Source organism: Manis javanica, chromosome 6 (assembly GCF_040802235.1).
Source record: "Manis javanica isolate MJ-LG chromosome 6, MJ_LKY, whole genome shotgun sequence".
Lineage (NCBI taxonomy): Eukaryota > Metazoa > Chordata > Mammalia > Pholidota > Manidae > Manis > Manis javanica.
The window spans coordinates 14,355,267-14,372,111 of record NC_133161.1 but is presented as its reverse complement, the minus strand read 5'-3'; the positions used below and the strand labels follow the sequence as shown (position 1 = coordinate 14,372,111).

At 43.9% G+C, this 16,845-nt stretch overlaps 1 protein-coding gene across 1 annotated transcript in view; it reads right to left on the bottom strand.

Moving 5' to 3' along the window:
- SVOPL (SVOP like) overlaps nucleotides 1-16,845 on the bottom strand; it is a 62,147-nt gene extending 45,302 nt beyond the window's left edge. Inside the window, exons 1-8 of the mRNA XM_036994492.2 lie at nucleotides 16,764-16,845; nucleotides 16,505-16,596; nucleotides 13,375-13,473; nucleotides 10,050-10,121; nucleotides 8,266-8,390; nucleotides 6,043-6,106; nucleotides 3,801-3,926; nucleotides 2,030-2,158 (exon numbers count right to left, since the gene is read on the bottom strand). Coding sequence (XP_036850387.2) covers nucleotides 2,030-2,158; nucleotides 3,801-3,926; nucleotides 6,043-6,106; nucleotides 8,266-8,390; nucleotides 10,050-10,121; nucleotides 13,375-13,473; nucleotides 16,505-16,596; nucleotides 16,764-16,845 — 789 coding nt within the window. The remainder of the gene's footprint in view (nucleotides 1-2,029; nucleotides 2,159-3,800; nucleotides 3,927-6,042; nucleotides 6,107-8,265; nucleotides 8,391-10,049; nucleotides 10,122-13,374; nucleotides 13,474-16,504; nucleotides 16,597-16,763) is intronic.

Genomic DNA, 16,845 nt, shown 5'->3' with positions numbered 1-16,845 from the left:
ACACACACATTTTTTAAAGGACAAATGGCACATTAATAAAAAGACTATACACAGAACAAAAGATAAGTCTCAATAAATTTCAAACAATAACATCTTCTGACCAAAAGGCGATTAATTAGAAACAATTTAACAGATAATTCTTGGTTAAAGAGAAACTCATAACAGTTACAAAATTGAAATGAAAATAAAATTACTCAGTAACCAAACTTGCTGGATGCAGCTAAATGGTTTACTAAAAATCAAAAAGACAGAAAATAAATGAGCTAAATACTGAACTCAAAAAGCTAGGAGAGCATCAAAAGGCAATAAAGAAAGAAAGAAAGAATAGAAATTCATGAAACCACCAAAAACATCAATAAAGAGAACAACAAAAAAACCTGTTCTTGAAGTTTAATAAAATGGACAAACCTCTAGGAAGAGGACCAAGAGAAAAGAGAGAAAGCACAAAAAAACAACACTAAAAATGATAAAGGAGACACTCAGATTTTTGAAACTCATAAGAGAACACTGGGGACAATTTTATATCAATAAATGTGGAAACCTAAATGAATTGGGAAATTTTCTAAAATATATACATTACCAAAATTGATTCAACCAAAAGTATTAAACAGAGGTAGCCTCTAACCTTTACATAAATTGAATCATAATTTTCAAAGCTCCTCTCTCTACCACCCCCTAAAAAATCCCCCCACTACTCATCTCAAATGAACTACTTTATAGGCAAGTCAAAATAAACATAGACATGAACTACTTTATAGGCAAGTCTTACCAAGCATTCAAAGAGGTTGATGCCTAACTTACATAAACTGCTGCCGAGGTGGTGGGGCAGGTGAGGAAGGCAGTGCTGGGGGGACTCTCCCAGGAGCCTGCAGCTGACCCACCCGCCAGGGGTGCTCTGAGCTGGTGTGAGAAACGACTGCATATTGACTGCATATTGAGAATCCTGGAATGCTTAGAATTAGGATGCCAAATTTTGTTTTAAAAAATCATGCACACAGGGCATAAATCTGCAAAGAAATAAAAAGCTAACCTTTTCAAAGAATATTGCTTCTCTCTCACTTACCAACTTTACATTTCCCTGTATGGCCCCGGAAGATGACTGGTTAGCCAGAGACGGGTAAGATTCCTCAAGGGAGGAACAACCTAAGACAGGCACAGTCGCAGGGGGGCCATCAGGTGAGAAATTGGGGATCAACAGAGGTGAGGCTTAGAACCTCACCCCCCCTGTTTTGAGAGAAATCTTCTGCATCCGTGGATGTTTTGTTGCCCTTGTCTAGCTTGGATTAATACTTAGTCCATAGGCACAGACCTGATCATCTACATTTGCCCTCTTACAGCACTAAACAAAGTTTTCTACCTTTATCTTGCACCTACCTACCACTTCAGCATTTTATTAAAAAAAAAAAGGGGGGAGAAATGTGGGATTCACATATAAATCAAGTATAAAAATCAAATGAATAATAATATCTGACTTGATTGTTTATAGTTCATGATGTGTGATCAAAACCAAAAGTTTCTGTGATAGGACTGCCCTTGCACTGTTCACCAGGTAAGAACTTGTTCGTTATGCTTCAGAAGATTGGAGACTGTTGAAAATTAGGCTTGGGGTTGATTAATGATTGTGCATTGAGTCCCCTATACAGAATTTTATTGTTGTTAACAACCATTTGATCAATAAATGAGAGATGCCGTGTCAAAAAAAAAAATCATGCAATGAGGCTTATAAGTTTGATATCAAAATAAGACAAGACCTGCACAAGAAAATAAAATTATAAAGCCATCTCTCACTTCTAAACAATGATGCCAAATCACGCAACTAGTGCTGCAAGCTAGGGATTGTTCCCTTTCATTGATGAGGAAAGTGAAGGTCGGTAACACCCAGGGCCACCGGCTCGCTGTGGAGCTGGATTTAGTCCCCGTTCACTCTGCTCAGGTTCCTCTAGTCCCTCCAGGGGCTGGGCTAGAGAGCTAAGTCCCCTTCCCTCTCCTCTCGGCCCTTGGTCGGGGGACCTCCCGGCCAGGAACTCACCAGGATGGGCTCCACCAGCTTCCCCTCTGGCAGGACAGAGCGGTTCATTTTGGCGATGCGCTCCAGCGTAGCCAGGGCAGCCTGAGTGTTCCCGGTGGAGACATTGAAGCGAGCAGATTCAGGAATAAACTGGCACAGATGACAAAGACCATCAGAGTTGCAACTGCTGTGGCCCCCAGGGGTGTGGCTCTCGTTGCCCCATACACCAAATGTCCCGGTTTCCCGAGATGGGAAAGGAGCAGTGAGCTTAAAGGCACAAAATACAGCAGGCGTCTCTTGCATTTCAAATGGATTTGGAACAAAAAGGGTCGTGTTCTCCTGATTATAGTCCCATCTGGGATGCTGGCGGGCTGATTCTGAGCTTTGCACCAGTTCATCCCAACCAACTGGTTAACACAGCAAAATCCTTACATCCAATTGGCAAATAGCTGCCACCACAGGGCACCCAAGGCCTCTCCACTGCTCCGTCACCCCAGGAACCCTGGGGTCTCCCCACAGTTCAACAACCTAAAGGGAACAAGAGCAGAGGCCTCTAGCACCCACGGAGGTGGGGAACAGTCCTGATTGTCCAGTGCTCAGCCCACTGACTGATGACTATTTTGAGCACCATACACGGAAAACAATACAGGCCTCCATGGAAGCTGGGACCTTGAGAATCCACTGGGACTGCACCCTTCCCTCAGGTCTCACACTGACCAAAGGTGAATGACTCTTTCTCAGAAAAGCACCTTTCCATGCTCTCTGGCCATCCTGAGGCAGTCTGTTCCATCCCATGGTTCCAAATTCAACAGCACCACCCCACCAGCATAGATCCTCTCTCCTCAGGGCTGCCACAGAACATCAGCTGTTACAGCGCCTCCCAAGTCCAGTTAGAACTATACTTTTGCATTTCTATGTAGCCCTCGCTGACTGGCTGGAGCTCCTTGAGGCAATGCATTGTGTCTTATGCATCTTTTTAGCCTTGGAACCTAGTGCTGAGCCTGGCATGTACTCAATATGAATGTGATGAATTAAATGACAAGATCAAGATTCAAAATAATTTTTTAAAAAGTAGTAACAGAACTTCATAGCTAACACATTGAACGCCGCTCACGTTGCAAGAACTACATGAAAGGAATTTTACACTTTATCTTGTTTAATCCTCTCAAAAGTCCAATGAGATACATACTCTTCATTAGGCACAAAGGGGTGGGATGACTTGCCCCAGGCGGCGGAGCCAGGACTCTGGTGTGGACAGCCCAAGTCCAGAGCCAGCAGACCACGCTTACTTAGAGGCAAACCTCGGTAAGGTGGGACACTGAAGAGGAAATCTGAGTGTTTGAAAGTAGAGTCCTACATTATACCTACGAAAACATATCAGCTACCCAATTAGGTGTCTAGGCTTGGAAACAATTCATGTCGAACAGATCTGAAGCCCAACAGCACCCACCTGGGGGACGAAGCCTGCTAAGAAGCCACACACCCTTAGACTACATCACAGAGGTAAACAGCCTGCTCCCGGGCAGGAACAGAACCACCAAGCCACTGCATCCAGGGCCCCTGGGGGCCTCTGTGTGATTCTGGGAGACGTGTGATCCAGAGAAGACACTGACCAGCTGGGCTTCTCCAGAAAAAATGGTGTCATGAGAGAGGTGAAGATAATGGCATTGTTCAGTGTAGAGGAGGGAAACTTGGTTGGGCTAGATTCTTAAATATTCAGAGGAATATCATCCATGGGGCAGAAGGGTCAGCTAGAGGGGAGGACAAGACAGAGCCGCATGAGCATCCTCACCTTGAAGGCCAGGATGAGGATGATACCAGGGATGGAGGCGATGCGGATGAGCCATCGCCACCCGATGGTGGGAATGACCACTGAGGCCAGGCCGATGATAAGCAGAGAGCCAGCCAGCCAGAAAACCTGGGGAGAGAGATGGAAGATGAGAATTCCTCACAAATGTGCTTGACATTTTCTTTCCTGGGAGCCTGTCTGCCCAGCATAAGAGGGTGAGGTGGGAGAGTCTTTGATCAAGGTGCCAGTTCAGATTCTACCCCGCAGTACTACCTCCAGGGCCTGGGTGAACTGGGGAAACCACTTTCCTTCTCTGCGGCTCAGTTTGCTTATCCACAAATAGAAGACTCAGCTAGATGGGGTCGGTAATGTCGCTGAGGTTTTAAACATCTGGGACCCAAGGCATTGACATTTTTTTCCCTTGAATAAATAATACATTCACTCTTTTTTCATAAGTGGTACCATAGTATAAATATTGGTCTACATTTTGCTTTTTATAATGAAAATGTATCTTGGAGATCATTTTATATCAACAAATAAGAAGGCAGGCGGTGGCAGCCAGGACCCATGAGTTGGGAATTAGAATAATTTCAAGTGTTGGTGTGAGTATTATTTCCCCATTGGAAAATGAAGGGTAAATGGCAACTTAATCCCACTTCACAGAGTTGTAGAGAAAACAATATCATAAAAGACCCTTTGGGGTGATTATTTCATCACGAAAAAGTCCATTACAAACCAAAAAAGATTTGAGAATGTGCCAAGGGCTGTGATGGAGAGGGACTTGAGTGATCAAGGACAACCTTTCTGAAGAGGCAATGAATAAGAAGGCCCGTGATGAGCCATTGCAGTAGACCAGGTAACAGGTGGTGTGGCCCTGAGAAGGATTTTAGCAGTAAAAAGACCCCCCCAAAAAAATGTATAAAAACTGATGGATTTGGTGCACATTTTGGAGGCTAAGGGTCCATTAATAAAGGATGAATCAGTAAGGGCTTGGTGACTGATTACATGGGGGATGGCTGAGATTGTGGCTCAGATGACTAAAGGGACAATGTTTGCTATTAACTGAGACTGGAAACATGGAAATAGGAGGTTTCAGAGGAAGATGAAGAGATGAGGGCTATGCATGTTGTATTTGAGGAGCCTGTAGGATAGTCGAGTGACTATTAGATGGTCTACTGGCCACCTGTGTCTGAAGTTCAAGGAGGTGCTCTTGGTTGTAGATAAAGAATTTGGGGGGTCATATACATATAGGTAGCTAAAGCCTTGGAGTAAATTAGATGGCCTTAGGAGACCTGGAAAATGAGACTAGCAAGGGGAAGACATAACCAGGAAGCATGCCAAGGGCTGAGCGGCAGATGGAAGAGAAAATAGTCACAGAGAAGCTTGCACCAGGACCATGCCTGTTAAATAATGTTAAGTGTAAAATCCAAATGCTAAGTATTAAAAGTATGTGCAACCATCTTAACAAAGATCAGAAGGAGAAAGCTGGGAGGCACACAGCATTCGGTGTTTGTTGGTTCTAATTCTTTTGTTGCCTAAATTTAGTATCAGAAAAATTAAAAATTAATTTAGAGAGAGTCTCTTGCTGCCTTACTTATTGCCAAATATATAACACTTCGGGGGGAAGGATCATCTCTTCTGGGTCCCCTGAAGGTCAGGCCTTTTAGATAATGATGGTATCAAAGAAGGTACAAGGGTGTCTAGATTGATGTAATGTCTGGATACAAAACCTCTGATCGCTGGCCAGCAGGGGTCCGAGGAGGGCTTCGGAGCATCCCAATATTCTCACCTGGATATAGCTCAGCTGGGAGGAGGTACCTAGGGCACATTCCCCCAGGCATGGGCCACTCATGGCCTTGCAGATGCTAGGATTCCTGGAGGGGACAAGGAGGCCCTACAAGGGGTCGTTGCTGTGTCCCTCCAGTGAGAACCTCCTGGGGAGAGAGAGCTCACCCCACATGCATACCGGGCTTCTGTTATTCCACTGAAACCAGTCATTTGGATGTTTCCTGGTTCCTGAGGAAGGGGTATGTGTTTGAAATGCTACTGTTGAATGACAGAAGCTCTGGCTCAGTAAACCTGGGAACTGGACCTCTTATCAAGCATGCCCGGAGTTCTTTGACTGATGCCAAGTAACAGGCAGTGTGCTAATCAAAGAACAATCAACTGACCAGGAGAAAAACCATGTGCATCAATCATTCCCTATACAATCAGAAGACTGGCTAGAATCCCTATTTTACCTTACCTGAGACAAGGGAAGCATAAAGCCTCGATATTTTGTAGGCAAAAATTCAGTCTTTATGATTAGCCTAAACAGAAAGAGGGGATAAACTCAATAATTCTGTTTCTATAAAACCAAATAACTTTTTTTTAACAGTCATAACTTTTGTCACCGAGTTAAAGAATTCAAAAACATAGATGTTCATCACTGTGAAATGATGAAATATATATATTGTCCTCAGCCCTCGGTTCCTGCTAATACCCGCTGATATCTTACCCCAGTACCTGACACAGTGCTCCTAAAACCCCTGGAGTTTGCTGGCTGATGATGCAAGCATCATTTGTTCTGATAAAGAGGCTCTTGGTGAATTCCTAGCCGGGCTGGTCTACAAAGACCAAGCCATGATTAGAATCGTGGAACTTTCAGCCTTCTGGAGAGGGAAGAGGGGCTGGAAAATGAGTCGACAATCAGTCATGCCTACGTGATGAAGCCTCTATAAAAATCCCTACCATCCAGGGTTTGGAGAGCTTCCAGGCTGGTGAACCTCTCCACGTTTCGGGAGGGTGGTGCACCCCAAACTCACAGGGACAGTAGCTCCTGCTCTCCGGACTCTTCTGGACCTTGCCCTGTGTATATCTCTTCATCTGGTTGTTCATGTTTCCTTTAAAATATCCTTCTAATCTGCAATAGTAAGTGAGCAGTTTTCCTGGATTGTATGAGCCCCTCTAGAAAAGTATTGACCGCAAGGAGGAGTTTGCAGGAATTTTCAATCCGTAGCAAGCTGGACAGAAGTTGTGGTCACCTGGGGACCTACCACTTGTCCTTGGCATCCGAAGCGGGAGCCAATCTTGCGGTGTCCGCACTAACTCCAGTGAGGGTGAGAATGGAACTGAATTTTAGGACACCCAGAGGGTGTTGGAGAATTGGTGTATAAAACCCCCACAACATTTGGCGTCAGAAGTGAAGGATTGTCAGAAGTATTGAGTGTTAATAAGTAAAAAAAAACAGAAGAGAGTTCTTCCTACACAATTAAACACCAAAATATAATTTAGCTAACAGCTAAAATCCACATAAGAAAACAGTAAAAAATAAATTTACAACTATTCCTCTGTTTGCATTTTTATTCGCAAAGTTAAACTTTCTACCATTTATGAGATACTAGCCTTATTTCTTTTGCTGAGAGAAATGTTGGCAAAATGTTTTGCCAAGCTTGATTCCCTCTTCCGAAACATTAATTAAAATACACCCAAGAGAAAGCAATAGTTTCCCCAACTAATGCTGCCAGTCAAAGCACAGATTTCTAACTAAGTACATATTAATTCTGTAAATGGAGGCATGAATGGAATGGTGTTCCCTTAGTTTTCCAATTGCTTATCTTTGTCAAAATTATTAGCCAGTTTGGAGTCTTTAACACACGGACTGGGCTGCTTCCTGAGGGATGTTTAAAAATTCTCCCTAACTTCCACTCCTCTAGAGCTCCAAAGCTCAGAGTGGTGCTTAATTTATGCCCCAGGAAAGGACAGTTCTTTCCTTTATATATTAAGGTAATAATAGGGTGCTTTGACATCTCCTAATATATTCTAAGGGTATCTTGTTCCAGGTTGCCCAGGAGAGAAGAGGCTGGGGACCTGTTAACTTGAGGGAGGCTCCCAAGTTGCTGAATATCTAGTGTAACACCCTTCACACACATGCACCCTAAGATGCTGCACACTTTCCGAAGGGCAGGAGACAGACAGGCAGCTGCAGATCTCCCAGTCCATCTCACCCTGCTTCACACATTCACTTCAGCACAGTCTTAAGGTACAGGGCAATGGCACTTTCAAACGCTTATTCCTAAATGTTAAAGGTGCTTATGTTCAATTTAGCTATTCCAACAATCATAGGCTGTGTTTGGGTGGACATTTTTGTTACCTACCTCATATGGCACACTTATTGTTAGCATTTAGCCTAACAAACTATTATTCATCTAAAAAATAGCAATCAGCCTTTGACAAAAAAAAGTTGACACATGCTCAGTCTAGCACTCGGCTAGCCTCACCATCAACCATCATTTTAATGAGCAAACAGCTCCTAGTAGAATAAGCAACAATCACTTAAAAAAAAAAAGCTAAAATATAATTAGCAGAAACAAACTCTGTAAGTCTGCAACGTATTGACGCTATTAGTCCATTATCCGCAGTGTGCGTGTGTGTAAGTAGCTGGGGATGTACAGCTCTCTCTCAAGGCTGCTCTAGGGGAAGTCTTTACCCTTGTGCATGGCCAGACACGCCACAGCCCACCATCGTCCGCAGGAAGACGAACCAGATGTACGAGGGGGAGAAAGAGGTCAGCAAGGAGAAGTAGGCTCCCCACAGGAACGAGATGAACAAAATCTGAAGCAACGAAAAGAGACCTATTAATGGGCCTGCCCTCAGGGGAAGGTCGGGGAGGAAACAACTTCTGAGGTTTGCTTTGCTGAGGAACAACACGAGCTCTCTGATCTCTCAAGATCATCAAATGCTACGCCCCCTCCTGTTCTAGGGTCCGAAAGCCCAGATGCTCCAAGATCAGACCATTCTTCAAAACTACCCAACTGCGTCCACCCTAGCCGGAGGCAGGAACCTGGACATGTAGATCAGAATGCAAAAGCTTGCCCTCCCTGCTCGCAGGGATGGCCGGAAGGAGCGCCGTGCAGCATTGTGCTGGAATGGGTATAAGGAGACCATCTCAGGTATTTGCTTTTTCTCTAATTATAAGAATAATACAAGTTCATAGTAGAAGATATGGAAGGAAAAACAAAAGTTAAATATTTAAATCTTCCTTGATTCTCCAAATCAGAGTAAATGGGATAGGATTTTACCCCATTTTTCCCTGTTTGTAAGAGAAAACATATTTTTAATTGACTGCAAACTATTCCAGTGGAAAGACCCACTGTAATACATGTACCACAATGCATTGTCCTTCCCTGCTGTTGAACGCTGAGGTGGCTTCACATTCTTTGGCAATTAAAATTAGCTGAGACAATGTCTGTGAACAAATCTCTGTGGCTCTTTGATGATCTGAGTAGGCTAGATTTCTGCAACGATTAGAACGGATATTCTCAAGGTTCTTGATTCATGCTGCCAGACTGATGGCCAGAGAAACTATACCAATAATCTGTGAAGGTGTCCATACGCTTGCAGTTTTCTCTAAGAAAAAGAAAAGTTCCTCATGGATTTGATGTTTGAAATGGATAAGAAAAAATACACAATGGAGTATGAGGGGGACTCGATAATAAGGGTGAATGTAATAACCACATTGTTTTTCTTGTGAAACCTTCATAAGAGTGTATATCAATGATACCTTAATAAAAAATAAAATTTTTTAAAAAGGAAAAAATAAAAGCACACAAAAAAAGAAAAAATATATATCTTACTATGTAATTTCACTTTCGATGACTCCTTGATTGAACTTTTTTTTAAGGTTTCTTGATTGTATTTCTTCTGTAAAATGCCTATAGTCCTTAAAAATTTTTGAGATACTTGTGTTTTCATTATCCGGTTATAAATGTCTATGATATTTACTTTGTGTATTTCAAAACATATACAGCCAATTCCAGGAATGTATTCCTTTGGGCTTCTCCTCTGTGTTTACGCTCCGAGAGGCTTTCCCCACCAGACGTCCGACAGGAAAAGCAGACAGATCCGGGGCTTGTAATCAGGAGACAGATTTACATCTTGACGGTTAAGCTCTGTAAGTGTGTGACCTCAAGCAAGTGGCTTTGTTTCAAAGCTATACCAAAGGTAAAATGGGAAGCTGCTTGTGTTTCTACATGCAAATTCCCACATTCTGATCTGATCTATGCACAACTATCCATCACCTCCACTCCTGGGCAGTGGGTCAGGTACTTTGGGAAAAGATGAGAAGGCAAGAAGACATGCCTGGAGCTCAAGAAGGTGATGTCAGAGGACACTTCCTGTCTGGGGTATTGATAGGGAAATGTCCACTGAAGAGAGGCAGTGGTGACATTGCCCCAGAAGAAAATTCCAAATCCTCCTGCAGGGCCAACCTACCTTCCAGCGGCCGTATCTGTCAGCCAGAAGGCCAAAAAGGATGCTGAATACCATGTAGCCGAAAAACACCATCTAGAGTGGGGTGAGAAGAAATTATCCTCTAAGCAGAGTTTTTATAATATGCTAACTTACTGCACTAAGCTTCATCCAAGTTCACTAAAAATAGCCTGGAAACGGTGGAGGGTGAAGGGCTTTCATGCAGCTCTGCCCTGACTCCCAGGTAACACGGCCAGACTCTCAGCGGCCTGTGCCTCTCCTCGGCGGACGCCGCACCTGGGACACTGCCCCCTGGTGGGGACGCGGTGGAAGGAGCAGGTAAGTTTTCCCTCTGATCCAAGATGATGGCACTGGCCTCACTCTACCCTGATGTGTAATTGTCAATTTCCATTTTAATACTTTTTTAAAAAACTGTATTTATTCATGCTCTGCTTTATTCCACACACAAGTTGAGACTTCTAGAAGCAGCCTTCTTTTCTGTATACATGTAAACACAAACGTGAAACACCAAAACCAATCATTCATTTCTAAACACTCTACGAAGTCACATAAACCTACTCTTTTTCCTTAATTGCTCTCACAGTGGCTTATCCTACCTTGATAAAAAGTCAAGAATCTGCATATGATAGCAGCATTTTAACTCAGCCTGAGCTGTAATCTGATGTCTGTACTGTTTTCTGCCTTTGAGCCCTTCCAAGCTTCACCTGCTTTCCTTTCTGGTAAGATCCCTGACCGACTGCTTCCAGAGGAATCAAAGGGAAGACGTCAGCATGCATTTCTAACACTTTTTCAATGAGAAAGCTGTTTCTCTCTGCCCCCTGCTTTGCTTTCTCCTTTTTTCTTTCCCTTCTGTACTCTTCATAAGGAAGACTCAAACACATTTCTTTCACAGGGAACTATAAAAACAAACAAACCGTCTTGTCTCTTCTTGAATGACAAAAGCCATGTTTTTCCTCCGGGCACTATTCTCTGGAGGACTTGGCGGCGGCAGGGGGAAGCCAGTGTGTTCAAAATTTCAGTCTTGGGACAGATGCTGCACTGTAATGAAATCTAATCGGCCCTCAGCAAAACAGTACAAAATAAGGACAATGTGATATATTCTGCATAACTCTAGAGTTATTTAATATGAAGGGCTCTTTTCAGTCTGAAATAATTTTCTGATTGTTGGTATTAATGTGCTCTTCCCTTTTTGAAAAGCTGGTGGCTGTGGGTGGCAAGGTTTTCTGCCTCTTTCCCTTCTTCTAATGGACTTACTTGTCAAATACCTATCTTTTAATGCCAACCCTATGTCAGCTACTCAGTTTTTGAAAAAAATCCTATCAGTTGGTGAATCTCACAATTTGGGTGCCTCTAAAATTTAACAGTTTCTATTGTGGAATCAGAAATGATCAAATGCCCTCCAAGAAGGGAGAGGTGAATATGTTTTCTTCTTTTTAACCAGACTTGAATAAAAGACAACAGACAAACTGTCTGGGACAGGGAGGAAACTCGTTCTTTCAACGGAAAATACTTTTGTTTATTGAGATACTGTGCTAATAGACTACATGGCAACTGAATTAAACTAAATTAGCTGACTAATGAAAGAAATAGTCAAATAAAATTAAATATCAAGTTGACTCTGTTCTTCCCCCTAAGTGCGAAACGTTTCTTTGCTGTGTTCTCTCCAATCAGTGTAAAGAAATGACTTTCCTCAGACCGAGTTGCTTCCTATGAAGCCTGTCTGGAGCACAAACCTTGAACCAAAGCCCACGTGAACCCCAAAGCTTGTGAGCTCCAGTCCTGTTGGGGAAACACATAGAGGCACAGAGATATTATCTCTCCCTCTGTCTCTGTCTCTCTCCCTCTCTCTCTCTCTCCTCTCTCCATCCCTTCCCTTGGAGGGTCTCCTGTTTTCTGCAGGCACTTATTGTTCAATAAAAAATGACTCTTCTGTTTCTGATTTATGCACCGCATGAGGTTTTGTTTCTTCAGCATTAACTCTTACTCACAAAATGGTAGGGACATGATTGACTCATAGCTCTGAAGCTTTCTCAGTTAACAACTGCTCAGGCCAGGATGTCCGGAGAATGGATTGGATTGAGAGATGGGAAGCCTGGGAGATGGGGAAATGCTGCCTCTTTGCTAAACTAGTCTGGGCCTCTCTCTAGCAAGTTCTGCCTTCATGAAAACCAGCTTGATACCTAAGCAGATGGCTCCCTGCCCCTCACCTTGTGTTTCTCTGACCTGCTCAGCAGATGTGACCACGTCAGCCCTTCCAGAACACACACTCCACGCCCCCTGCCACTTCACCACCACCACAGCCTATCTACCCTCCAACCCTCTCTCCTCAGGGTTCTTGGAAAACTAACCATGTCCCTCCTTAGAGCCCCTCAACACCTCCCCATCATCCACAGTGTGGCCTCTAAAATTTTTATGAATGAAGAGCCCCTTTTAAGATAAAAAAAAAAAACAGATTTAGCAGAGCTCTGCATGATAGGTGTACTTTAATATCCACCTAATGAGAAATACATAATGACTGTGAAGTCAGTGATGTGTTGAGGTAAAATTGATTTTTATTATACAAAACAGTAATTTGAGAAACTGTCATATATCTCTGTGTGCACTGTTTTTTGCTTAGAGGGTCTCTGCACTTTGGCCCAAGCTGGGGTGCAGTGGACTCCTGGGGTCTACAGCGTGGGGTCCGCCCACAGTCCACAGAGTGACATGCTTCTGGATGCCCGTCTCTGCAGCCTTGCCCGCGGTTGCCTCGCCCTCCCTTTCTAGTGGAGCAACATGGAACTGCTTGGACTGCCTCTGGGATACGTGCACACACATGGTCCTCTGGCAACTAACTGGTACTTAATAAACACCTTTTGAAAGAATGATGGCTAATACTCCTAATTCCACACTGGAGTGAGACTTGGTGAGTGTACAACTCGTAAGACTATTAATAAATGTCTCTGAGTTCAGTTGAAGGTGTGACACAGTACCATTCAGTGAGGGTGCCCCGGTGATCACTTAAATCACCCTAGGCCAACTAAATCGCAGTCTGACTTAAACTACAATTAACCCATGACTTCAGGGTCATATTCTCTGCTTTGCGTTTATCTCTTCCAGGTTCTTGCTGGGGGCTGGAAAATAAGCAGTCCAAGGTTGTGCTCTCTGTGGGAAAAGAGAAAGGGAAAGAAAGCTTCCAATGGCAGTTTGGGCTTGCAAACCCATGAGCTTTGGAAGCCCACACGTCAAGTGGTGAATCTGCTTTGGCTCTCGGCCCATGGGATGGGGGAAGGGGAGCAGAAGGCCTGGGGTCTCGGTCAGCTCATTCAAAGCACAGATAGCAGGCACTTACCGTGGTCACTAATGCTACCTGCCAGTTCTCCAGATGCCATTCACAGCGGATGACAGGAGACACAACCGCTATTAACATGATCTCCATGGCCTCGGCAACCTTAAAGGAGGGGAAACACCATACTAAGTGCTAGCTTCTCATCACCTCTCCCCACATCTGCCAGTCCATCATCTTTCCAACCGTAACTTCCTCCTTCCCCTCCCCCATTTAGGAAGCACCTATTGTGCACCCTCTCTGCACTGCTAGTTGGATAAAGTATAGAATGTTGCCTTTCATGGATGTAACATTTATGGTTTGAACAACTTGAGAGTGTCCCCAAAGATTCATGACACATGCTCACTCACGTTGATACTAATCCATACATTTGCAATGTAACACTATGCGGATGTTGTGGGGTGGGGGGCAATCAACCAGCTAGTGAGTGAACCTAGCTAACCCCCAGTGTCCACATCTCTCTAGCTTTGTTGTTTATACTCGCCACTGTGGAGATCTCAGGGCACCCTTTGCAAAAGGATTTTTGAACTAGTCCTTGATCTCAAGAAGCTGGGCTGGGGAGGCAAGGTTCATGAAAACTAGAAAATTAAAGTAACAAGTACAAAACAATATGACTTTGTCACCAGGAAAGAATGCTTATTTATCAAATGTAATATAAGATATGCTACTAAATCTCTCAATAGAAAGTTTAAATAGCATCCTCTGTCCACATCTCATAATCCATTACAGGGTGAGTTTATGTCCCAGGGAAAGGAACAGGTCGATACTAGAAAAGAACTGAAAGAATAAATAGAAACAGATGATAGAAATTCACACAGGATAAAGAAGGAAGGGTCAAAGATGATTCTGAGGTGTTGTGCCTGGAGGCAGGGATGAGCAATGACATCAGTGACAGGAATAAGGATGACAGGAGGGAAAAGGGGAAATGATGTATTTGTTTGAGACATGTCCTGTTAAGAACAATAGGATATTTGTATGGGGTATTTATTATAGTACTATTTGCATTTGTGTGACTTGAAGGTATGGATTGAAAAAGGTATAGTGATGTGGAAATGCAAAGTATACCATAAAGGCTTATCTCCCCTTAGAGAGTATTATAGTCATGTTTCATGTTCAGAGTTCAGATAGCTAGTATGTTTTAGCCCAGAAAGTAGTATCATAAATAAGAGATAATGTGATGACCTAAGAAAAATGTTTGAGCTATTAAACGCACCTCCCTCAGTAATACAGAACAGTTGAGTCAATACCAATCAGAACTCCATGCCTCTGAAGGGTCTTAGAGATAAGGCTCCACTCACTCTGATAGAATAGCCTTAGGGGAAAGGAGCTTAGGAGGGAGGCATAGAGAAACAGCTGGCATAAAAAGGGTCTTAGAAGACCTCATGAGAGACCTTAGAGAAGACCAGGGCTTAGAGTCCTGGTCACAACCCGAAGTTGCTCTGCTGTACGTCCTGGGCACACAAAGCCTGAAACCCAGCTACTGCTGCAAATGCCTCAAGAGCCTGGGCAGGCCAAGCCCAGGAGGGGCTGTGCTCATCACCGTCAACACATCAGTTCTCATGAGAAGATCCTGGTTCACAAAGCAGCACCTTGAAACCAAGGAGGGATTTGGTTACCACACCCAAATGAATGGTTCTCTTTCCCTCTGTGTGTGAGATAGGGAGGGGGAGGCCTGGTAAACAGCCCTTCCTTACTGGGAAAAATTGAAGCAGCCTTTAAACACTTAAAGAAGACCAGGGACGTTTCGCAACCACATAAATATGCAATAGACATACAATCTCCATGGGTGTGGATATGGAGATGGACATCTGGGTTGCCTATAGAGGGGTGATAACTGTCCTTTGGAAAGGGGGCACAAAGGCCCCATCTTTCTAACACAGATAATAACTAAGAGAGATGTACTTCCTTCATACAGGTGGTTTGATTGATTTGGGCAGGTTAAAAGCTTTCTACATATTCTTTTTACTTGCTAGAGGGTTGTTACGGGAGAAAGGACAAGGCTCCCAACATATCTGAAGGCAAAAGATGCAGAGAGTTTAACGCTTCTTAAGCCAAGGGGACCAAGAAATGAAACCGTGCTAGAAACTAAATATGCAAAACAGAAATGGAGATGGTCTGGTTAAAAGTGGAAGAAAGATATATGAAAACCCTACCCATTAACATCTACTTGTCCATGGAAATATGGGGTCTTAAAACTTTGGAGCGTGGTGAGACCTCATAGATGAAGAAATGTTCTAAACCACATTACTGGTTATTGTACAAGTAGGACTAGAGTGTCTTGTCTCTCTCTCTCTTCGGATACTAGACTGCCTCCTGAGAGCACAAGCCTTCTGAGAGATGCCCCAGAACTTGTCACATGCTACCTCCAGCTCACATCAATCACCCTTCTTCCACCATTAGCTGAGCAGTGAGGGTCAGGCTCTCTAGTATTTACTTACTGGCCTCCCTCTTAGTTCCCTTTATGTCGCACCTAAACTAATCATCGTTGTGTTGACCCCCTGTCTCTGCTTTTCCGTTCTGTCTCATTATCACATGATGCACCTTGCCATGGGTTCTTTTTCTTTTTAAATCAAATTACATTTTATTGGAAAATAATTGATATTATGAGCCCTTCACATGTTCGCACTCCACCTACAAACGGAGGACGCGGCCGCGGTTTCCAGTGCGCCTCCGCTGGGTGTGAACGCCCTCAGGCTGAGCTGTCACTCTTTTTCTCAAAATAGCAGATGGTAAATAACAAGCCTCCAGCAGGGCCAAACGACCTAGAAATCTGGAACTGCAACAGGTGTCCCAGGAAATTCCTATGCATACAATGTTTGAGAACCATGTGTCTAATGTCACTTAGAATGAACCAGAGTTGTCACCTCTCTTCCCCATACCTCCATTTAAGCCACTTTTAAAAATGAGTGTTGAATTCCCAGAACACAGAGACACAGATATTCATTTGCTCAAAACCAAACACCTGCCAGAATGCTGATGGAAAATGATTTTCTAGGTCTTCCGCCTCCCAGGGCTCCTGCTCCCTTTCACGCCCCTCCCTGAATGGACGCGCCAGAGCTGGAGCTCCGTGGAAGGTTCTACATGGCTCATGATGAGTCACCACCTGAGATTCGAACAGCCTCCAAGGGGCACTCACCCCAGTGCTGCCCATGATCAGAAACAGGGCAATGTGGAAACGTCCGAATCCGATGGTCTCCACGGCATCTTCCACGGTGAAGGTCTTTGACTCTAACAAGCAAAGCCAGAATGAAAGGAATCGCCTCTGTGGAACAGGAATGCGTGCAGATCACAGCTCACCCAGGAGGATGTTGGAAAAACAATCCATTCTTACCCAAACTAGTAAATAGAAGGGGGAAAATTAAGCATGAGGGTCAGAGACTTCTACAGTCACTTACCTTTTGGCTGTGGTTCTGGGGTCCCCAGGCTCAGCTTCCGAAGGCTGATGGCGGTGACCGGCTCTGTCTTCTTGGTCACCAT